Source organism: Lutra lutra, chromosome X (genome assembly GCF_902655055.1).
Source record: "Lutra lutra chromosome X, mLutLut1.2, whole genome shotgun sequence".
In the NCBI taxonomy this organism is placed as follows: Eukaryota; Metazoa; Chordata; class Mammalia; order Carnivora; family Mustelidae; genus Lutra; species Lutra lutra.
In genome coordinates this window covers 37,851,310-37,875,624 of record NC_062296.1, presented here as the reverse complement: position 1 = coordinate 37,875,624, position 24,315 = coordinate 37,851,310, and the positions used below count along the sequence as shown (strand labels likewise).

Here is a 24,315-nt window from a genome sequence, read left to right as displayed (position 1 = left end):
ATAGTTGAACTGTGTTATTTCAGGAGACTCCAAACTGGTCTCCCTACTTTGGGTGTCGACCCTCCTATGCTGTTTTCCACACCACAGCCAGAGGCATCCTTTTAAAATGCAAGTCAGACCCTATCTGCTTAAAACCCTCCAGTGGAGTCAAATCGAAAGTTCTGACCATGGCTGACAAGGCCCTACGTGACCCAGCCCCCACCTGCCTCTTGGAGCGCAACTCCTCCAGCTCCCCCTCTATCGCTCTGCTCTGGCCACACTGGGCTTCCTTGCCGTTTCTCATGCGCCCGGATCCCCCTTCCACCTCAGAGCCTTTATCATCCTTTCTGCCTGGGAGGCTCTCTCTCCCTCACTTGCTTCCGGTCTCTGCTTAAATGTTCCTTCCTCTGAGAGATCTCCCCTGAACATCTAGTCAAAAATAATGCCCTCCTCACTCACCCCTCCTCACTAGTGCGTTCTCTTGTGTAGCCCTCCACCCTGCTTGATTTGGCCTCAGAGTCCTTGTCTGCTACCCAAAAGGAACTGATTTGTTTATTGTCTCTCTGATCCTGCGAGAATGATGCTTTTTGAGGCCTGGGAGTTTGGTGTTGCTCCCTGCTGAATCCCTCGTCACCTCGAACAGTGCCTGCAAATAGGAGGTTCTCCCTAAATTTGCCACACAAATGAATAAATGCCCTCAAAGACATGAAGGGGGCCCCTCAGCAAGATTCCTCGTTTTCCTTGGGTCATTTTCTATAATCTCCTTCCTGGGGGCAGGGCATATCTGTGAGATGAATAAGATCATTCCTTTAACTCCTTTGAGGTGCTCATATTCAGATGTAATAAAAGCCACCATTTAGGTATATCTCACACTACGAACACCAAATATGTAATCATTCAATGGATGTTATTACTAAAGAATTTTTGCCAACTCCCCTAGGCCTAGAGTGTTAATAACGGGATTCAATTTACCCGAATTCAATGCACACCCAGCTTTTCTCAGAACACACCAGTCGTGGAAGGAAGCACTTAGCACGTTGCCTTGCACCTAGCAGGGAATCGATACTTATCGACTTATTGATCAGCAAGGCGAAGTGTACCCGTCCTGAGACATCTTAACTCCAGCATGGCAAAGGTCAGGTTCTTTCCAGGGATGGAGCACTCACCGGCCCTCTGTTCTTTTTCCAGTCCCCCAAATCTGCTTTCATCAGCGCCGCAAAGAAGGCCAGGCTGAGATCGAATCCTGCAAAGGTCCGATTTTCTGAGCAGGTGGCTGTTGGAGAAACAGACGCAGTAAGTGCAGCTTTAGCTCCCTGTCCTCAGCCCTTGGCTAGAATCAGCCGGGCCCTGGAGGTCTCCCTCTGGAGCAGGCGCTCATCTGCTGCTCTTTGGAGTGGGCGGGGCAGGCGGCCTTATGGGGCTGGACGAGGAGAACCACAGGGCTCCAGGCTAGCAGTGAGTTAGGAATATGTGGGCCTCCCTAGCCTAGCTCAGGCTCAGAGCCAGCGCTCCACAAACATCCCTGGGCTATTTGACAGAAGCAGGAAGGAGGAGGTAGTGGTTTTCTGAAGATCCCAAGCCAGAGCGGCTGGTGAAATCGATCTCTCTTCGCATCAAAGTGGTCCTGCACTGGCCCAGCTTGACCCGAGAGGACACTGGCTAGCAGCCTGGGGGAAATGATACAGACTCTCATTGTCACAGAGCTTTCATTAGGCACCTGCTGTGTCCCCAGCACAGCAAGGGATGCAAAAGAAACACTTCTTCCCTGCCCCTGGATACAGCTCAGTGATGGTGGGGGGCTCTGTGGGGTAGTGGTTTGGGTTGAGACGACGCAGTGTCCCCCACTGGGTGGTATGGTTTCAACGAGCAGGTGATCCTTGACAGTCCATTGCTGTGCAGCTGCCAGGCTGGCAGCCCGAAGTCTTTCTCATTGCTCTGTTGGGGTTTCCCTGAGCTGAGCTGCCTGCTCCAGATAAGCCCAGAGAAGAGATGGGTGGAGAGCAGGGAGGTGTGTGTTAAGCAGTCATGGATTATGGCCCGAGTGCCCCAGGAGCCTGCAGAAGTCCGTGATAGCCAGGTCGGGGTGGGGGTGGGGGGCGGGGAGAGCTGAGCTAACAGCCGTTTGTGGGCTTTTGCAGGCGTCTGCGGGCTAGGCTCCCGGGAGGCCCATGGCCCATCTGTACAGAGGACAGCTGCCATTGAGAAAAGCCAGCAGGCCCAGCTCGAGCGGGGAAGTCAGTGGGGTGCCAGGCACTGGTGTAGTTCAGAGCCACTCAGAAGGGTTAGAGAACACAGGTGTCTTCCATGGCCTTTTCCCCGGCACTCATCCCAGCCTCAGCCCAGGCCCTCTTCCATCCCCGTTCAGGGAAAGCTGAGAAGCCAGGGGACTCCAGGGTCCCCCTGGGGAAGCCATCGCATAGTTGGGTGTTTGGGCTCCATCTCCGTCAAGAGAAGTAGGAGGTTGGTATCATGATAAGGGACACTCCAAGGGCCAAGCCACTAAGGGGACATGTGTGTCCTAAGCCCTCGAAAAGCCAGAGGAGATGCAAATTGAATCTGGAAAGGACAGACTATCCTCTTTCAGTGTTACAGAGTAATCACTCAAGACCAGGCCACCCAGTGAAAACCTCCCTTCCATCTCTCCTCTCCTTCTCTCCTCCCCTCTCTGCCTTTCCCTTCCGCTCCCCGTTCCTCACTCTCCCTTCCCCCCAACATGACTCCCCTCTCCTACATCTCAGCTAGCCACAGTCAAGATCAAGGCCCGACCCCAGACGAACCTCAAAGCAAGTGCCCCAGAGTGGCTGGGACCCACCCAAGGGTCCTTCCATCACTCCTGGACAGGCCACCACATGCAGTGTGAAGCCCTTGACTAAGACAGAAACAGACAGACATCAGTCTTCCCACTCTAGCTATGCTCCAGAAGAGACCTGATGTCACAACCCCCATCCCCATGCAACCAGTGTGGACCCTAGCAGCCTCACCGTTGCTCAGGACCTAGGGGAGTCCAGGCCCAGGTGACTCCAAGACTGTCCCATCCTCCCTCTGCCTCGGTGTTCCGGGGCTTTATTAAGCAGCCAGAGCACAAATAAATCCAGTGGGCGTTCCTTGCCAACTCTATTTTTAAGCAAAATCAATTAAGTAATTATCTGAGTCCAACCCAGTGTGCTAAATAAAACGTGCCACGGCTGGGTGTCATCAGCCTGGGCCTGGTGGGAGAAAGGCATCTCAGGATCAGGCCGAGAACCAGGGAGCCACGTCTTCCCAACATTATACCCACTCCTGACTCTCCACCACCCCCAACTGAATCCCAACCAGTGAGGACTTGCTTGTTCATTTCTTCATGTCTGTGAGGGTCCCCAGATGTAGACTGCTGTTCTTCTGGTCTCTCTAACAGTCTACTCCCACCATTAGGTCAAAATCTAATTCACCTCACCTAGGAAATCTTACCCATCTTATACCTGTTGGTTTGGTTTTGGTTTATAATTGCTTTCTAGTGGATTCACGTGGCCGTGCCTGGTCTCTACAACAAGATTATAAGACCAAATCCAATCCTCTCTTTTTACCTGGCCCTCATGGAAGGTACTTAGCATAGTGTGAGGTATATACGAGAGGCTCAATGAATGCCCACTGAATTAAGAATTTCTGGCCATCTTAGAAAGCTTTTTGGTTCCTCTAAAACTGGTGATGGCCCAGGAAAACAATCGGACTCTCCTGATGATTCTAATCATTCAAGTAAGCACACATTACATATCTACTGCTCATATATTCAATACCCATGTATTGTGCACCAACTATGTGCCAGGAACTCTGCTCAATGTCAGAACTACAAAGATTGAATAGGGCCGAGTTCACCATTTGTGAAAGACAAACATTCTTCAAAACTATGCTAAGAGCACTGAAAGAGGTGTGTGTGACATTACCCTGACAACACATGGGAACACCAGGTCCAAGTGCCTGATGAGTTTGGACAAGACTTTACAGAATTGGTATTTAAGCTGGGTTTTGAAGGATGAGTAGGAGTTGGCCACAGAGGGAAAGAGGAAGGCAAAGAGAACAGTCTTTATTTAACACATATTTATGGAGAACTTAACCACTCTATAAATCAAGGGACATTGGGCTGAGGCTGAGAAAACTTTTGCTAAGAAGTTACCAGGTGTTCAAACATGGGCTTTGCCAGTGGTCCTCAGTCAGGGTCGGCACTGCCCCCTCTCAGCTTTGGGAAATGTCGGAAGGTGTTGTGGGACATGCCGATGACTTGGCATGCTATTGGCATTGGGTGTCTCAGGGTCGGAGATGTGCAGTGTCCTGCAGGGAGTGACACGGTCCCTGAACGATCAGTTGTCAGAAGTATACAGGCTGAAAGGGCAGGATGGGTACCTGGACTGGCAAGACAGGACTCTGGAGAAGTAGGCAGGGGCCAGGTCAGAAAGGACCTAGGAGACTGTGGGGGTTGGCAGAGCAAAGGCACGGATGTGGACATGATCTCGGCCTGCGAAGGGGCTGGTAGAAAGGGGAGTGTCCGCATATAAGAGCAAGTGAGTGAGGTGGGTCCTAAGGAGGCCTTCCATCTGCTGTTTAGGGTATGGTGGTATCTGTGGGACAAGCATCACCCCTAGTTGTGGAACGCTGAGCCGCAGTAGAATGGGGGTGCGCCATGATACCGAATGAAAGGTGAACTTTCGATATGGCCCAATGTTTTCGTAGAGCATTTGGTTCTGGTCTGCAGGTAACATGATCACTGATCTGTTCTTTCCTCTGTCTCCTTGTCCTTCCATACCTTTGGCTCCCTGTCTCCTTCACTCACTCCCTTCTCTTCCTTCCTATACCCCTCCTCTGGCTTTCCTCTGCCTTCGAAATGAGCCCCTCTCCTTGACCTTTCCCTGCCTATTCACAGAAAATGATGAAGAAAGAAGCTCTTCTCCTCATCCCCAATGTCCTGAAGGTCTTCTTAGAAAATGGGCAGATCAAATCATTCACTTTTGATGGCCGGACTACTGTTAAGGTACATACAGTCTCCCCTCTCTCGGGTCAGACTTTGCCCTCTCTGGGGCACACACGGCTGCTCATTCCTGGGTGTCTCTGGGTCTGTGGAGAGTTGCTGCTGGGGAACAAGGTGGCCTTGGTGCTTCTGCCTCTGTGAGCCCCAGGCTGCGAGAACACATAGCCCTTGGATGAGGGTGTGTGGGGGGAGGCGAGAATCTGAGTGCCCAGCTACGCATGTCTGGTGTGTGTGTGTGCATGTGCATGTGTGCACCTACTTGTGCACTGCTCTGTGTCCATGTTATACCGGGTCCTTCAAGGCTCTCAGGAGCTAAGGAGCGTGAAGATCATTAAAACATTTATACAGCAAAAGTGATTTATATTGCTACGATAACACCTATGTACATTTACACACAGAAATCAACAAACACAATCTCTGGGGAGATTAGCCTAGCCATGCTTTGCTTTTTAAATAACCCATCGGATCTTAAGCACTGAACCAAGATTTGAAACGTCCAGCAACAGTCCCTTTGGCTATTCTTTTCTCAAGAAGAGCAGTTACTGAGCTGTGACTCTTAAGAGCTCAGCCAGCTGTCCAAAAGCTGCAGTGATTCCCTTCGTCCTGGGGAGGAGAGACAAGGAAACGATTAACCCCCAGGTTCAACTCAGATCTGGGACAGAAATCACCACTCCTACTTCTTCCAGACCCCTTCCAGAAAGAGAATGCCATCCTCGGAATGAATTTCCACGCAGCCAGTGAGATAGCATCTATCTGCCCAGAAAACCCACTTCGCTCATAGGTGTCCTGAGGTCCTCAGGCTGGGGCCAAGACAACCTTATAAAGAAGGAAACCCCTGGGCCAGGAAAATTGTCTAAGAGGAATTATCAGGTGTTCAGGGTCGGCCTTGCCGGCGGTTCTCAGCCAGGGTTCTCAGCCCCTCCCGGACAGCATTTAGAAATTTGGGGTCATCCCATGTTTTGGGGTGCTACTGACATTGAATGTCTCCAGGTCAGAGATGCTGAGCATCCTGCGGGGAGTGAAACAGTCCCTGAATGACAAAGAATTGTCCTGCCCAGAGTACCAGTAGCACCCAAGTTATAGAACACTAGACCTACCCCGTGTGGATGGAACTGAGAGTCTCTTTGGAAGGCTTAGGCCTGGGTCGGTCCCCCAAGGGGCCTAGGACCAAAACGTATTCCTTAGGGTATCCTGGCATGGTCTCTGGCCTATTGGAGGTCTCAGCCTCTGAAAGGGACATCGAAGCCCAGCTAGGCTGCCCAAGGGTGTCCAAGTGCCCCTCCTCCAGATGTGGCCATTTCTCTTCATCAGTATGTCCTCTGAAACTCTGTCTCCGCACCAGAACACTTGCTCCTCTCATTCCCCTCGGAGACTTCTCTGAGCGTCCCCCGACCTCACAACAACCCAATGACACAACGACATTGTTGCCTCCGGGTACCCCCAGCCTTTCAGGACAGCAGTGTCCCCTGGCTTGTGATCTCATCCTGACCTCAGGAAAGGTGCGCCAGCCATTCCTTGGAACTCAGACAAGCCGCCAAGCCACTTGTTCCAGAGAGAGGTACCTGGGTATTGAATCAACAGCCTAGCACGGGGGCTGTGCCACTTGTCACACCAGCTTGGCAATCAGCAGCTTGGCCATTCGCAATCTCGGGGCAGCTAAACGGCAAAGAAAACCTCATTTGTCCCTTCCAGAGCTCCAGCCACACTCGCGCCTCTGTAACTACTTGAATGCTACAAAGAGACACTCTCAAGTACCCACCAGTTTCCAGCCTCACGTCTGAATGGCTTGGCATCCTTGAATGTTCACGGAGGGGCTTGTTTGGCAACTCTGGCTGTAAGGGAGCTGTGCATTCCCGTGCCGGCTGTTCTCCGGCCTCTGGGGGCTGAGTTGTGCTGACTCCATGAACACACACCCAAACACACACACACACACAGTGTGTGTGCTGCAGTGACAGCAAATAGATGGCAGAAGTCTCAAAACTGACATCTGGGCAGCCCCCAAGGACATGTTTGCAGACATCCTGATATTAAAAGTAGGGCAGCGGAGCAGACAGAGCCTCGATGTAGTCAGATTTATGACTGTACACAGGACACGTGATGTGGTTTCTCTGCATGGACACATTTTTCAAGCTGCTAAATTGATCATCTCCAAAAGCCAGCTACAATCAAAAATGAACATTTTGCCAGTGACTCAAGTCATTCGATTTAGATTATGAATCCAGAAATAGTCTACTTTTTAATCACGTAATTGGGGCTCTTGCTCTTGTATACTCCTGAGGAAAGGGTTGATGGACAAGCTAGAGTGAACGTCCTGACTTATGCAAGGTGGGGGAAGAACCAGCATCATGCCTTCCTTATTCAGTGGTGCACTTGGTAGGCACTCCAAAAACATTTTGTTGACTGCAAGGAGGGAGGGAGAGCCATGACCACCTTTTGCCAAATGTCTGGCCAGGCCAAGTTCAGAAACCTCTCTGTCTACCACCCTGCACCTTTGCTGTTCCCCAGAGCCCAAGTACTCATGGGTTACTCTCCTCAGCCTGGAGGAGGCCTGGGCCACCCTAAAAGCCCGTGTCTCTGTCTGGTCACTCTCCTGGGCTCCGCCTCCTGCCCAGGACCATCTCTTGGTGTGTGGTCCCCCTCTCCCATGTTTGGTGCCAAGAGTGGTATAGAACTGGAATGTATCTCCCTCTCAAGACTCTCTTCTCTTCCATAGGATGTGATGGTAACATTACAGGACCGTCTTTCCCTGAGGTACATTGAGCACTTCGCTCTGGTCCTTGAGTATGCTGGGCCGGAACAGAACCACAAGTTCCTGCTTCTCCAGGACAAGCAGCCCCTGGCTTATGTAAGTAACTCCTTCGGCCTGGCTTGGGAACTGCCTGTGGCCTCTACTAGAGAAGGGGACTCCGGGCATCCTCTTTCTGGAAAATTCATAATGATTTCCTCAGCCAGCCAGCCCCCAGAAATGAACAGTTCTCAGTTAAGGTCTATACTAACCACATCCAGTGGGCTTTTGGCAATGTTCCTCGTGACCTGAGAAGGGCATGAAGATTGTTAGTCTCCGTCTCTAGCGGGGAAGGTGTGGGGTGGTGAGTCACGGCTTGGCTCCCAGAATACTGGGATGGAGAGTGGTGTCAAGCCTGCTGTCTCCTGGAGGCCCTGCCTGCTAGACTTCTCTGCCTCCGAGGGGAAACTTGGCCTTCCGATGAAGGCTGTAATATGAAAAGGTCAACAAGCGGGGTCTACTGAGACCACTGAGGCCGGACAGGCGTGGGCGGAGAATGGGCTAAGTGGGAGATGGGCAGCATGTCACCCACATCAACTTTCAAGGTAGAATAGGAGGAAGAGTCTAGGGAGCACCGGAAATGCTGGCTGGTACTTCACTAATGGGGAAGCACCAGGAAGAACCAGGGGGGCCAACCAGGATTCCCAGAGAGGAAAGGAGGAAATTGGAGAGGGGCCATTGGGAAGAAATGCCTAAATGGACGTGCAGCAAAACCCAAAATCAGACACACACACACACACACACACACACACACACACACACACACACGAGGATTTTAGGAAAGAAAATTCTTCAAGGTTGGCTCTCAGCCAAATGCCGTCCAAAGCCTCATGGGTTCCCACCTATAGAAGGAAGATTGTTAGCTTGGAAGGGGGGCCTACACACCACCCCGGCCCCTCAAGAGGCCTTCTGAATCCAATTGGTCTCTTTTTCTAAATGGGATTTTAAACTTTTTTATTGAAAAAAAAAAAAAAAACACCTCAAACATCTGCAAGAGTAGAAGGAATTGTATCATGACTCATCATGACCTATGGCGGCTTCAACAGTTACCTATACATACATGGCCAACTTGCATCACCTATACCTCCAGATGGGGTTTTAAAGCTTGACTTGCTTTTCATCAGCCACTTAACTCTGCTGGCACTGAGCCTCTCTGCAAGGTAAAGGCGCTAGCCCTGCAGTGAGAAAAGAGTCGGAGAAGTTAACAGGAGCCCCCTCTTCCCATCTTGTGTCTTGGGCCTTAGACCCCATTGTTGACAAAGGCCATGTCCTGCTTGAGTGATTCAAAAATCCTAGTCAGTTTGGGGTGCCTGGAGTGGCTTAGTCTGGCAAGAGTCTGCCTTAAGCTCAGGTCATGATCCTGGGGTCCCGGTATCGAGCCCCACATCGGGTTCCCTGCTCAGTAGGGAGTCTGCTTCTCTCTCTCCCTCCAACTGCCCCTGCTTCTGCATGTGCTCTCTCTCGCTTTCTCGCTCTCTCTCAAATAAACAAATACAATCCTTTTTTAAAAGGTCTTTAAAAAAAATTCTAGTCTCTTTGGACCAGAGGGGTAGGCAAGACATTTCCTCAAAGGATAATTGGGCTGGATCAGGTGGGAGGCAATGGCAAGCTGCCACCTCACTCAGCCCCAAGCCCAGCCTTGAGAATACACCTCAAGGTGTGTGTGGCTCTTACCACTACAGCCATGGGCCACAGATTCCCAGATCTCTTTTCCTCACCCCTCTTATCCCTGGGATTCAGGTGGTACAGCGGACACACTACCAAGGAATGAAATGCCTCTTCCGAATAAGCTTCTTTCCCAAAGACCCCGTGGAACTGCTGCGTCGAGATCCTGCTGCTTTCGAGTACCTGTACATCCAGGTAGAGTCTGATTGGGGATACACAGACAGACCCATGGACAAACAAGCAGTCAGGCTGTTCTGCCATCACTATGAAGTCTCTATGTAAGTTACTCCAACCTCCAGGTAGCTCTGAAGGCTCTCTCCTTTGCTGCTACCATTGTGGGCCACAGCCACCTTGTTCAGCTCAGTGACCAGAGCTGGCTGTGGCTCAAGTCCCGCCTAGATGTTTGGACAGAGCTCCTCGGTTTGGGGGAGCAGGCAACCCCTGTCACTCTGTCAGCATCACAGTGTCCCAAGGTTTACCAAGCCCATTTGAGTAGCAGGGGGGCCCTATTCCCAATGCCTTGCTCCCTGATGCCCAATTCAGTTCATTCGGAAACATTCGCTGAGCGCTCCCTCCAGAGCGGGCCCTGTGCTAGGGGCTGGCCATCAAGATAAACAAAGAATTGTCCCAGCCTGCTAGATCTCATGGACAGACATATGCACAAGTGAGTAATAAAACAGCATGATGGTCCTATGATGACGTCTGAGTACGATGTCACCAGGAGCAGCCGGAAGCAGTTTGCCAACTCTTCTTGGGAGGAGGCCAGGGGAGGCCTCACAGAGGAAGTGAAGCATGTGTGCTCTTAGCCTCAAAGGATATGTGGACATTGGCCAAGTGTGGAGAGGGAGTGGAAGGTGTGCATTCTAGGCAAAGGGACGGGCCAAGGTTTGGTGGCATGAACCAGCACAGGACGTTGAGAGAACTGTGGGCAATTTCTCATGCCTGGAGTGCAAAACAGGAGGTGAGGAGCAATAGGAAATGAAATGGGAGGAAAAAAAAAGAAAAAAGAAATGAACTGGGAGAGACCAGAAGCAGGTGGGGAAGGGCCTGGCAGGTCATAACACCACAAAATTATTTAGGCCTGCATTTTAACAAGCCCTCTGAGGGATGATGACGCCCAGTGGTGTTCGGGAACCACTGCTTTAGGGCATTGGGTCTTACCCCTAACTGCACTTAGAATTATTTGAGAAGATTTGGGGGAAAAAAACATTCTCCTCCACCCAAGACCAAATCAGTCAAAATCCGTGGGAATGTGCTCCAAACACTGATGTTCCTCAGGTGATTCTCGGTGGGTAGCCAGGGGTAAGGAAATTCTGCTGCAGAGCAGGGGTACAGAAATGTGGAAAGGAAAGCAGGTCCGGGCAGATAAGCAACTTTGAAAGATTACATAGGTGCTGAGGGAGGCCAGAACCGGGGCAGTTTTGGATACAGGGGTGGGGGAGAGGATTCAAGAGATAATGAAAAGGTGGAACCAATGGGCTTTGACTCAATACGTGTCTGGGAGAGGTGGTCTCATTCTGCAAGTTAAGGAGTACAGGGGGTTTCTGGAATGCGTTTGGGGAATAGATGGGATCAGTTGGGGATGTGTTGAGTCCTAGGTGCCCATAGAACGTACGGAGTACTTGATGAGAAGAGAAAAGTAACTCCAGACTCATCTCTGATGATGTCAGACATCACGGTTGTCTCTTCTAACAATCCCAAACGTGAGGAACATTTCTCAAACAGCCCTGGGCTCCTCCACCAACACTCTGGCGGCAATGAGTTGTGGCTCCTCTCTGAATTTTTTGTTTAGCTCTCTCATTTCATTGACCCTAAATCTCTTCATCCAAGCTTCCAGGGATCATCTTGGTTCGATTGTTTTGGAATTTGTAAGTCAAGACCATGTCTACCCTGTCCCTTCCCTTTGTGATGATATGAACTTCACCTGTAATTTCTTCTTTTTCATATAGAACAGCTTTATTGAGGTCTAACTGACATATAAACTGCACATATTTAAAACAACCATTTGGGCGCCTGGGTGGCTCAGTGGGTTAAGCATCTGCCTTCAGCTCAGGTCATGATCTCAGGGTCCTGGGATCAAGCCCCACATCAGGCTCCCTGCTCAGCAGGGAGCCTGCTTCCCCCTCTCTCTCTGCCTGCCTCTCTGCCTACTTGTGATCTATCTCTGTGTCAAATAAATAAATAAAATAAAAAATAAAAGCAACCATTTGATAGGTTTTGACATAAGTTTATACCCATGAAACCATCACCACAATCAAGATATAGAGCATATCAGGCTTCTGTTTCATCCCCTCCCCACCCCTAACCCCCAAGCAACAAATGAGCTGCTTTCTGTCACTATAGATGAGCTCACATTTTCTTGAGTTTTTACAAATGAAACCATACGGTATGTACATTTATTTTGGTCTGACTTCTTCCACCCGGCCTAATGATTTTGAGATCTGCCCTTGTTATGTATTTCATTACTCCATTCCTCTTTATTGTTGAGTAGCATTCCATGGTGTGGATGTACCAAAATGTTTTTATCCATTCCTCTGCTGATGGACATTTGGGTTGTTTCCAGGTTTGGGCTACTAGAACAAAGCTTCTATGAACATTCATGCACAAGTCTTTGTATGACATGTGCTCTCTTTTCTCTTGGGTCAATACCTAAGAATGGAATGGTTTGATCATACAGGGGATCTCTCTTTCTTTCCTTTTTAAAAAAGAAACTCCAATACTGTGTTCCAAAGTGGCAGTACCATTTTACATTCCCACCAGCTGTGTATGAGAGTTCCAGTTTCTCCACATCCTCATCAGTACTTGGTATTGTTAGTATTTTTTTTTTAGTCATTTTAATAGTATTCAGTGGTATCTCGGTGGTATCTCACTTGCATTTTCCACCAACTAATGATGTTAAACATCTTTTCATCTGTTTGCCATCATACATCTTTTTTTGTGAAGTGTCTTTTCAAATCCTTTGCCTACTTTTTTATTGGGTTTTTTTGTCTTCTTGTTACTGAGTTATGAGACTTCCTTCCTGGATACAAGTTTCTTGTTGGATATGTTATTTGCAGTTTCCTCTCCCAGTCTGTGGCTTCTTTTTCCAGTCTCTGAACAGTGTCTTCCATGGACCAACTTGAAGAAGTCAAATTTCTCGGTGTGTTCTTTGATGGATAATGCTTTTGCAGATCATGCCATATCGAAGAAATCCTTGCCTAACTCATGGTCACAGAAATTTCTCTTTTTTTTTTCCTAGAAGTTTTAGCATTTTAGATCTTGGATTTAGGTCTGTGACCCATTTTGACATAATTTTTTTATGCAGTACAAGGTATCGACTAAATTTCTCTCTCTCTCTCTCTTTGTATTATGGATATCCAGCTGTGCCTGCACCATTTGTTGAAAAGACTGTCCTTTCCCCACTGTCTTGTCTTTGCACCTTTGTCAAAAATCAGTTTATAAAGGTGTGGGTCTATTTCTGAACTCTTTATTGATCTACTGGTCTATTTTTTATGCCAACATCACACTCTTGATTGCTGTAACTTTGTAAGTCTTAAAATCAGGTAGCACTTATCCTCTAACTTTGTTCTTTTTCAAAGTTGTTTTGGCTGTTCTAGGTCCTTTGTATTGAATTTTAGAATTAGCTTGTCAATTTCTACCAAAAATCTGCTATGCTTATGATTGGGGTTGGGTTGAATCTGTAGATCAGTTTGGGGAGAATTGACATCATACTAATACCAGGTCTTCTGACCCATGAACTTGGCATATTTTTATGTTTATTTAGATCTTCTCTAATTTTTTTCATCAGGATGTTTTAGTTTATAGTGTACAGGTCTTTCACTCATTTTGACAGATTTTTCCCTATTTTATATTTTTGATGCTATTATAAATGGTTTTGACTTTTAATTTGAATTTCCAATCGTTTGTTCCAAGCATGTAGAAATGCAGTTGTTTTTGTGTGTTGCTCTTATGTCTTGCAGCCTTGCTAACTCATTAGTTTTAGTAAGCATTTGGTGGATTCCATTGGATTGTCTACGTAGATGATCACTGATGAAACATTCATTTTCCACTCTCTCCTGTGCTGCCGTGATACCACTGTGGCTCCCTAGTCCCTCAGCTCATCCTGGTTTCACCTCAACCAAATGGGCAACTGGTCTAACCGAGGCTGAATCATCAAGAGCTGAGACTCTGACCCTTAGGGTTTGGGGGCTGTCATAACTTTAGCCAGTAGTTCCAGGGGACCCCCCTTTAGGATAACAGAAAAGATTGACTCATTGCTACTTTTGACCTTCGGACCCCAAGGATCAGAATATCTGCCCCATCCCTGCAATCCGTCTCTTACCCTGGGCTTTGGGATCAGAGCGCTATGGAGAGCTCCTCCCAGTATCTCTCTTGATTCCCATCTGAGCTAGTAGAGGATCCCTGTATGGCTGGGGAGTGAGTTTAGGCCTCTTGGAACAGGACAAAAGAAAGAGAGTGGTGTGATGTCTCACTTTTGCAGTGACCTAGATATTCTGCCCATTTGGGCCTTGCCATTGTGTGCATCTATCCCTGTGAAGCCTGTCCGGGATCTGCTAAATGAAGCAAAATATTGTCCCCGAGACCTAAGATTCTTCTGTTGCCTCTCCCCCAAGGGGAGAAACTTCCTCTCCCCTTTTACTAGGATGTCTTACTTGATACCACAATTCTTTTCTGGGATACAGGGGAGTAGATGGGGCAGGGAGGCTGGAAGGGGGTTGGGGGGAGGGAACACCTTTTTTAATTGACAGGTTTGGACTGCCCTCTCCTGCAGAGTCGGAACGATGTTATCCGCGAACGCTTTGGAATGGACCCCAAGCCGGAGATGCTTTTGGGCCTCACTGCCCTCCACATCTATATCACGGTCTCAGCTACTCGGCCTAGTCAGAAGATCTCGCTCAAGAATGTGGAGTGAGTTGTGCCAGGGCCCTTTGGGAAGGGGGCAAATAGCTGTAAACGGAGAAAATGCAATGGTTGAGCTGTGCTATGCTTTCCAGGAATGTAGGGCCTGGGGTGGGAGTGAGAATTATGGTTCCCCACCCCTAGACCGCGATGCCGTCGAGCTCCAGCTTCTACCAGGGAATCATGACCAATGGAATTCTCTTGCCCCGTCCCTCTCTTTTTCTTACAGACTGCATCCCTCTGCCTCTCAGATTTGATTTCTGCCTCACCATCTTCTTTTCTCTGCCCCACTTTGTTGCCCTCACTCATTTCTTGCTTTTCTTCTTTCTGCTTTTAGGAAGGAATGGGGCCTGGAGCCCTTTCTTCCCCCCTCCCTCCTACAGGGCATCAAAGAGAAGAACCTCCGGAAGTCTCTCTCTCAGCAACTGAAGGCCCACCAAACACATCCTTCCAGCGGCACCAAGGTACCCAGTGTCATCCATTGGGTGCCCTGCTCAGACACTAGCAGCTGTGGGACTCTCCTGTGTGGTTTCCCAGCAGGTCTGGTCTTCTGGGAGAAACCCCCTCCCCCCCCACACACACACACACACTGTTTTTGACTCAGGTACACATCCAGCTTGGCTGGATATGGGGGATGATGGTGGAGAGTGATTTTTCCCCAAGCCTGAGCCTCGCCCAGAGACCGCTCAGGGGCAAATCACCAGTGGAGCCCAGGATCCTCCAAGCAAAGGGGCCAAGATGCAGGAGGAGGCAGTTCTCAGATCATTCCACCCATTTCCTCTGTGCCAATTGAGCACTTGCTGTGTGTGGACAGCACTGGACTCTGGGGAGGCCTGTTTTCCACAGAAAGGACTGCTCTGTTCTTCATTAGTTTTCTAATCTGTCAGGCGGGGAATAGGGAATTCTGGGAGATGAAAGCTCAGCCAGGTGGGACACGGCCTGACCTGGAGAATGGGTCACTGGGCAGCCAGTCGAGAGTTCACGTCACTGCAGTACCCTGTACCCTCTGAGGGACTCCCAGTCCCCACCCCTCCAGCCCTGAAGGTCTCAAGCCCTTCTCAGTCTTCTGGTTGCTTCCTGCCCAAGAGGCAGGAGGGGTGGTTAAAGGCAACTTAATCAGCATACAGACGCAGACAGAGGAAACAGTGCCCCCCCCCACCAATATACTACCCTTCCGGATTCCCTGTATTACCCACAAGCTTCTCTTTTAAGATGCAAATTTCCCCAGAGACTTAAGCCAGGCCTACCTTGCTGTGCATATTTAATCAAATTGTTTTCCTCCCAGAGGGAGAACATCAATGCTCCCTGACCATCTCCTCAGCAAACACATTTTTTTGAGGACACCCCCACCCCTAGTGCTTGGGCTGGAGAGGCGAAGATGAAAAAGGCCTGCCTGCTCCCCAAGCTTAAGTCAGGCACAGGCTAGTGGGGAAACACGACAGTCACAACACAGAGCGACAGTCAGTCACAACACCATGCAACAGGCGTGGGGGCTCTGGAAACACGGAGGAGGAGGAACACCCAGCCCAGCCTTAGGGAGATAGGAAAGGCCAGGAATTGGTGCGTTTGATGCCAGATCTGGGTCTTGACAGACAGATAGGGGTTTGTATAGATGAGGGGGAGGTGGGAGGAGGAGGAAGACTTTCCCAGGCAGGCAGATCCATCTGTACAAGGCTGTGGGGGTATAAGAGAACATTGTGCATGGAAATAAATGCAAATAATTTGGCATAAGCAAGTACAGAGAGTGCAAGGCACATGCCTCGTGGGGGGGGGTGTTCTGAGAGAAAGGCAGGAGTCAGTTTCTGGAGCACGTCGTGTGCCATGGACATCGGGACAGGACATCCTGTGGGCATCGGGAAGCCACAGAAGGATTTAAGCAGGTGACTGACAGGATCGAACTGCTGTTTTAGGCTCTGCCCTTAGAACAGTGCGGAGGGGTTGAGGGAAAGGAGTATGGATAGGTCAGAGAGGAATTTAGGAGATCCAGTCAGGGTGAGATCGTGGCTGGTGGCCATCAGGTGAGAGAATGTGAGGGGAGCCCAGTGTGATACAGGTTTCTGGCTCAAAGGCCGAGGGGAAGTGGGTACTGTTTTGAGAGACTTTTCTATGAGGGGATGGCAGAGGAAGAGCAGGCTTGAGGCTTAGGGGTGCTCAGGATTAAAGGCATTGATTGGGACCCTGGCTGGGGATGGCTGGTACCAAGGTGGCAGGAGGGGATCTCAGGACAGAGGTGCAGACGATGTGGGACATCTGAGTTAGGGAGAGGTGTTGAAATGACCCTGAGAACAAAATGAGTAAGCTGGGTTTTTAAGGCAGGAGGATCAGGAGGTCAGAGGAGGGTTTAGAAAGGGAGACAGGATGGCTGGAGGCAAGAGTTGTCCAAACTGGAACCTTCCTGCAGTTTTCCTGAGGGTCTCCTCACACACACAGTGTGGCTTGCTGGTGCATCTGACTAGCGCCCATCCTAAGATGTTGATGCTCCTTCCTGAGAACACAGGTTTGCTTTTCCTGTGCAACTCAGGCTTCTCACGTGCCTGCATGGGTTATTTCCACAGGGCTCTGCGATTCAGGCAAAGCTCCAGTATCTTCGAATTCTGAACGAACTTCCGACCTTCACAGGCGTTTTATTCAACACTGTGGGCCTGGTCAGTGAGGGCCATGGTGGGGAGGGAGTCCCTTGCGTGCATCTGGGTTTGGGTGGGGGGCAGGAGGGACTCCACTAGAGCTTTAGGGTAGCATTCTCTGTCAAAGCAAACACTTCTAAAGACCTTTCTCTTCCTCCTCTTTCTCCCTCTCCCTCCCCATGGTGCTCCAGTCCTGCCTCTGGTAAAATGGTCAAGTAGGAGGCCATATTTGTTTTCAGTATCCCTCCATGACCGTTCTGCGTCCCCTTTCCTCGATTTCAGGGCTCAGCAGACTTGTTGCAGAAAGAGCTAGGTGGTGCATATTTTAGGCTTTGCAGGCCATGCGGGGCTCTGTCACAACTATGTAGCTGCCATTATAGCATGAAAACAGCCATAGACGATGCAGACACAAATGAGCATGGCTGTATTCCAGTATCTCTTTATTTATGGACACTGAAATTTGAATTTCATGGGATTTTCACATGTCAGAAAATATGGTTCTTTTGAATTTTTTCCAACCATTTAAAAATGTAAAAATCATTCTCAGAGTGTGGGCCGTGTAAACGCTGGAGTTGGACTGGATTTGGCCCCAGGCCAGAGTTTGCCAACCCCTGCTCAGCCTTATCGCCTTTCCCCCTACCCCTGCAGCGCCCCCCATCCCCTCCTCCTGCCAACCTCAGGCTTTCTGAGTCTGCATACTTCCCCCTACCTGCCCAGGGTCCCCACTGTAGTAACACCCCTCCCTGGTGGCGCACAGGGAGGTCCCCCTAAATCTGCGCCCCAGGCTAGTCCACCCTAGTGAGCCACGGTGGAAGGGAATTCAGATCACCTTGCTTTCTGGATGCAGGTGCTTGTCATGCTCGGGGGAACACACTGTCATGCTCGTGGGTCACACTGATGGAAAGCCGCTTATCAAAGTGTCTATAGCAGACCCAAAGAGGTTCCTTGGGGTGAGGCTAATGCCAGAAAATGGGCCAGCGGAGGGCTCAGGCTTGATAGTGCTCAGGTGCAGAGGGACGAATTTACATACTGGTACTTGCAGATCCCTGAAAGCCTACTCCCCTCCCTCCACCCCTGTCTACCCTCTTGCCACTGCTGATATTCATATAGGTCATTCCTTTGGGTTAAGACTGCTGTTTTGCTGGGATGCTAGTGTGGCTCAGTCAGTTAAGCAGACCTGTGCCTTCAGCTCAGGTTATGATCGCAGGGACCTGGGATCAAGTCCGGCTTTGGGCTCCTTGCTCAGTGGGGAGCCTGCTTCTCCTGCTCCCCCTGCTTGTGTCCCCCGACTCCAACAAATATGTTCATAAATAAAATCCTTTAAAAAATAAAGTAATTTTTTTAAAAAGATGACTACTGTTGTGCCAAAGAACAGATGTCCTTGCAGGGAGGAGCTCCCCCGACCCTGCGCGTAAGCCCCCAGTCGACTCCCAACACCTGAGGCTGAGTGACTGTCTGTCTAACTTTTGGCACCAGATGCGGAGTGCAAGCTTAGGTGGCTCTTGGGCAAGGAAGTGAAGACCAGACACAGGATGCCACTTGCTTGGGCAGAACACTGGGTTGGGGTACCAAGTGGCCCGCAGCAACAAATGGAAAGCCCCTGGGCTTGGTGGGGAAAAGGACACTGCAAAGCTTTAAAACACAAACCTCCCCTATGTCCCGATTTTGCTAGAGCCAGTCCTATCATGGACCACCTCACTCAGCCTGCTGCTGAGGCTAAGGCATCCAATGACCCGGGGCTTGCCCTGGGAATAGGAGCGTTCCAAGACCATTTGCCCCTCATAGTTGTCCCCCTGCGCTGGCCCTAAGCCCCAAATGTTTCCAGACCTCCCAACAGAACCGGTTCAATGCCTGTTTTCTATTTCTTCCCACCTCCTCTGCCACCTCCTCTGCCCTTCTCTCCGTGAATGCTGCCCACCACACTCGGTCCGCAGGATGAGAAGCAGTCGGCCACCACTCTCCTGGTGGGACCCCGTCATGGCATCAGCCATGTTATTGACCTCAAAACCAACCTCACCACTGTGCTGTCCGAGTTCAGCAAGATCAGTAAGATCCAGCTGTTCCGGGAGAACCAGGGCGTGGCCCGGGTGGAGACCAGCATCATGGATGCCAAGGTAAGCCCAGCTTTGAGGAGCTACTCCTCTCCAGGGACAGCCTTAGGAACAGAGAGAGGAGTAAACTTGAGAAAGAGAGTTTGAGCCTTTCCAGTAAGGGTCAGTGATTCTTAAGTGGTTCAGAGCCTGGGCCCCTTTGGGTTCATCTTTCTTTCCTTTCTCAGCCCTGTGGGACATGCTATCTTGGCCATATAGTATGGTCAGCCAGTGCTAGAGAAGCTAGGAAGTGTCAGATTAACCCACAAGGGGTCTTCAGTAGAGGGCAGGGCAATTGGACTTGGAGCTACCCCCAGGCCATGGCTTCCCGATCTTTCTTATGTCACAGCACACACAGAAAAGGACATTCATGTGGAATGATGGGATAAATGGTCCAGCCCCAGAGACTATGGCCTCCCCAGGCCCTGTCTGGCCACCCCAGAGGCTGAAGGGATATGCACACACCAGTTGGGGAGCCCTGCCATAGGCATACACACTTGGAATCATGGAGTAGGGGGTGCATGAATATGTGGACGGACCCATGGAGGCCTGGGGAGACAGGGAACAGGCTGAGCCTAGTCCACATCTGACCTCCCAGAATCTAGCGCTTCCAGAATCTTAGAACCTTTCCCACAGATCCACTCCTTCAGACTGGCAAGCGCCTATTACCTGTGTAGAGTCTGGCAGCCATGGTCAGCCACCCACTCCATGGCTCTTCTGTTGAACACCCAAGTCACCAGTGTGGGGGCGGGGGCAGCCTTGCTTGCCTGCTGGCCGAAGTTGTTAGAGTAGATGCAATTTTCCTTTCCTAAAGGATTTCCCAGGGGGGTGATGTTGTTAGCAAATTAAGAGATGCACTCTTTGCTGTTTCTAAAAGACCAAGTTATTTATTTTTGTCTTTGTGAAACTCAGAAAGCTTTAATATGTTAGTTTTTCCACCTGTGATTCCCAGCATTCGCGTTGGTTTAGGAACCCACCTGGAGCTGATACCTAATTGGCTTGTGGCTGCTTCCTCCACAAATGATTGCTGCCCTCCGCCAGTGTTGTTGGGTAAAAAGCCAGGTGGACAGGTATGGAAGGGAGAGGAAAGACAAGACATGCAGGGTAGATATGGCTTCCTGAGAAATAAAAAGGGTTTAAAACAGAGAAACAACTTTCCAGATGACTCTTCTTCTATGTTGTATGAGTCATTCTCAACACTTGACTGCCCAACAGACTTTCCTGATACTATAGTATAGCCAGATTTGAGAACCACTGACCCCTGGGTCCAGAGATCCGGGAGGAACCAAGCTGAGCAGGGTCAGTGGGTATTAACTGAGTGAGGAGCACTGTTCTCATTTCTAGGAGCAATCCAGCCACTGGTGTGGGCATGAATGCTGCCCAGGTGGAACCACAGTCTTACTGGGGAGACTAGCCTCACAAAGACACACAACCTGCCTTAATAACACGACATCAGAACATGTATGGAGCTCTGGAATCTGACAGACCAGGTTTAGCTCCCAGCTCTGCCACTTCCTAAGCTGTGTGTCCTTGAAATTTTGTCTTAACCTCCCTGAACACTGACTTCCTCAACTGCACAATGGAATGCCTATCTCAAAAGGTGGTTGTCCAGGGTTAAATGAGAAAATGTAGGCAAAAGGTCTCAGCACACTGCCTGATACATGGTAAGTACTAAACAAATGAGACCTGTTATTTTCTTGAAAAGCAAAACAGCAATGAAGAAAAGTAAACATGAAGTAAATTTTGCAGGTGAGTATGGTGCAGAACATAGAACAAAAGAATGGGAAGGGGTTAACAAGAACTGTCTTCCCACAAGAGCATGTTTTAAGCTGGATCTTGAAGTGATAGGCACGGATTAGCAGAGAGAAGTGGGATTGTGTTCACTGGCAGAGAGCAAGCACAGAAATAAGCCAGCCATATGTGCAGGTCGATAAGCATAGTTGCCTGGCTGGAGAGGAGACTAACGAGAAAAAAAGATTGGAGAGATTGAGGGTGGGCAGAATAAGCTGGCTAAAAGCTTTGAAGGCAAGGCTAGTGTGAAGCCAGGGAGGTGAGGAGGGGATGCTGGCCCTAGCGCAGAGATTAAGTGACAAGAGCAGGGCCTGAGCTCTACAGACAGCAGTGGTCATGAGAAAGAGCCAGTGTGAAATATACAGACTCAACAAGCGCATGCGCACAAATGCCCACACACGTTCCCCTCTTGTACACACAACGCACCTGTCTTATTATACTTAACCCTGCCTGCCTGCTGCCTGTATCATGGTTACACTGAAGACTGGGGCTATGCACACAGCACACGGAGGGGCCAAATGGCGGGTGCATGGAGAGATGAGAGATCGCATTACGGGATAAACAGGACATCGAATGGGTGAATGGAGGGGGCTAGGAGAAGGTTGCACTCTGCTGAGTGGGAAACAGCACATGGTTGGGTGAGCAATGCAACCGTCAAGTGGTAGATAGTTCAGGTATGCCCCACTTGCAGCAGGCAATACGGTGCATATGAAAAACCACAGGGGAATTATCCATTTTGCATTAGAATGTTTCTGCGAGGCAGAATAGTGGCCCGCTCCCACAGATGCCCATGCCCTAATCCCCAGAACCTGTAAATACCCCATGTGATATGGCAGAGGAGAATTAGAGTTGCAGATGGAATTAATCAGATGCCCTTAAGATAGGGAGATTATTCTGGATTATCCAGGTAAGCTCTGTGTCATCACAAGGGTCCTTATAAGTAGAAGAGGGAGGTAGAAGAGAAGGTCAGAGTAATGGGGGGTGAGAAGGACTCTGCAGGACCTTGTTGGCCTTGAAGATGGAGGAAGGGCCCATGAGTCAAGGACTGTGGGTTACCTGCAGAAGGGACGCAGCCCTGTCGACCCTTGATTTTAGCCCAGTGACGCTCGAGTCAGACTTCTGACCTCCAGAAGTGTAAGAGAACAGGTGTGTCTTCTTTAAGCCACTAAGCCTGTGTTGATTTGTTGCAGAAGCAACAGGAAACTAACATAACTGTGAGATTCCTTCAAGTAGGAAACTCATCCCCTACATTAACGATAGGATTTAACTGAGAAATGTGCTGCTCACCCCCAAGTTTTGTTACATAAGATCAGATGCATCTGGAATCAGAGATGTCTGCTATGTGTATCGCTACAAAGCGGTGCCCTACGAAATTGACAGGATGGTTATTTATACTTTTCACAGATAAAGCAGCAGAGCCAGGATCGGGGATACGGTGATGGGAGAAAAAAGAGGAAGATTGAGGGAGAAAAAAAAAAAAGATCTAGGCTTCTATCTGAAGGTCATTTAGTATGAACTCAGTGTTGCTAGGAAGCAGGGGGTTTGGGAAATTGACAAAGAATACCCATCAGGACTTCATAGAACTTGTTTAATGTTTCCCAGCATATCACCTCATAGGGTATACTGAAGAAAGAATGTCTGAATTCCCTTAACTAGGAGCATGGAAGTTAGAAACCAGACTTGGCTCATTTCCTCCTAAATATGCCACTCTGGCCTGGGAATATTCTGGAAGGCCCTGGTGAGGCTAAGAGTCTTCACTCAGAGCAGTAGTCCTTAGCTCTGGCTGCACATTAGAGTCATGTATGGAGATTTAAAAACCACTGGTTGCCTGGGCCCTTTCTCTCTAGCCATTTAAACTAAAATGTTGTGGGGGGGGTGAGGCTGGGGTATATAGGTTTTTCAAGCTTCCCAGGGGATTGTAATGTGTGTCTGGCCTGAGAACCACCGCCTTACAGCAATAATCTGCCTTGTTTCCAGATTGGCTGGTTATGCCCGGTTAACCTTCCCCAGGGCCCTGGAGGCAAGACCCCAAATCCCCTGGGACCCAAGGACCATCATCTTGCACCCTTGCCCTTCTGTGTCCCTGGATTCCCATCTTTTTCCAGTTTTCAGAGACGCTAGAGTGCACTGAGTCTACCCCAAGAACAGTCCCCTCCCTAGTTGGCATCCCAGAGTGCAGGATGCCTGTGAATTCCCAGCACACTCTGAGAACCCCACGAAGGAGTTGGGGCTGGGGCATAGCAAATTAATCCCTGCTCTACCTTCTCATGGCTGGCCATGCTTCCAACCCCATCCCCTTTTCTCCAGTAATGTTTGAAGATGGCCTGGGCATATTTGGTTACAGTTTTCACTCTGCTTACTTGCTGTTAGTGGATTGACCGTGAGATACTGCAGAGCTCTTTCTCCAAGAGACAGCCGTCTGGGACTGACACACCACTGGGCCGTGACCATACCCCATTACCACAGAAGCACATAAGGGGGAAAAGAAACCATCAAAGAAATGTCCCAAGGGATCTCTTGTGGCCCGGTGTGTCTCCTGTTCTCACATTTGAGCTTTATTGCTCTAGTGCTTTCTGTAGGGACAAGCATTACATTAGACATCACAATTGTTAAAATCCTATTTAAAATAAAATGTCTTTGAAGGTTCCTAAGAAAACCTATCCAACCTCTTTGCTTGCCTGCCTTTGATTTGATTTTTACACCTGCTGGTGAAAAGCACATCTGTGTTCCTTTGACAAAGTTCCTTTTGGCCCATGCTGGGGTGTCCCCAGTTGGCCATGTGGGCGTGCAGAGGACGGACTCCTGATGTGCTGGACTGAGCCAGCTGGGGATGCCTGTGGCCTTCTCTGAGCATGGGGTTTTGCCTTCATGCTGTTTCATTACCCACATAAGGCTGTATTTGGGGTAAGAGATAAGCAAGGGAAACTGAAATGAAGTCAGACAGGTAAGTCAGTTGGCCAGCTGGTTTCTCTGCCTCTGATCCATCCATTAGCCAGCCAGCCAGCCAGCCAGGCAGCTAACCAGTCAGCGTGTCAGGCTATTAGGCATTCTGCCTGTCTCACAGCCAGCTTGTGAGCCGGGGCACCAGTGAGTCAGACAGCTCCTCAGCCAGCGAGTCAGTCCATCTGTCCATCAGTCAGTCAAGCCAGTCGGCCTGTACTTTGGTCAAATGGAATGTCATTCTAGTCATCAGCCAAGGTCCTTTCCTCAGAGAAGCTCTCTCCAGCTTCTGAAACCGATTGGTCACAGGAGCACACGTTCACACCTACCTACTCACACACTGATCCAGAACATTCTATGTTTTGATAACTCTCTGGCTTTCCCTTCATAGTGCTTATCACACCTTCCACTCATATTCATGATTATTTGATTTATGTCTTATTTCCTGTTAGATTATAAGCTGCATGAGGGCAGGACCTGTGTTGGCCCTGTTCTGCTATAAATGGCTGTCATCTCTCAGTGGGTTATGCTGTCCACGAGCTA

General features: G+C 49.6%; 1 protein-coding gene across 1 annotated transcript in view; it reads left to right on the top strand.

The window, feature by feature from the left end:
* Window positions 1-24,315, top strand: part of FRMPD3 (FERM and PDZ domain containing 3) — a 51,274-nt gene that overhangs the window by 8,015 nt on the left and 18,944 nt on the right. Inside the window, exons 2-9 of the mRNA XM_047716813.1 lie at window positions 1,168-1,272; window positions 4,874-4,981; window positions 7,692-7,823; window positions 9,504-9,623; window positions 14,200-14,336; window positions 14,665-14,791; window positions 16,883-16,972; window positions 18,886-19,065. Coding sequence (XP_047572769.1) covers window positions 4,877-4,981; window positions 7,692-7,823; window positions 9,504-9,623; window positions 14,200-14,336; window positions 14,665-14,791; window positions 16,883-16,972; window positions 18,886-19,065 — 891 coding nt within the window. The 5' untranslated portion in view covers window positions 1,168-1,272; window positions 4,874-4,876. The remainder of the gene's footprint in view (window positions 1-1,167; window positions 1,273-4,873; window positions 4,982-7,691; window positions 7,824-9,503; window positions 9,624-14,199; window positions 14,337-14,664; window positions 14,792-16,882; window positions 16,973-18,885; window positions 19,066-24,315) is intronic.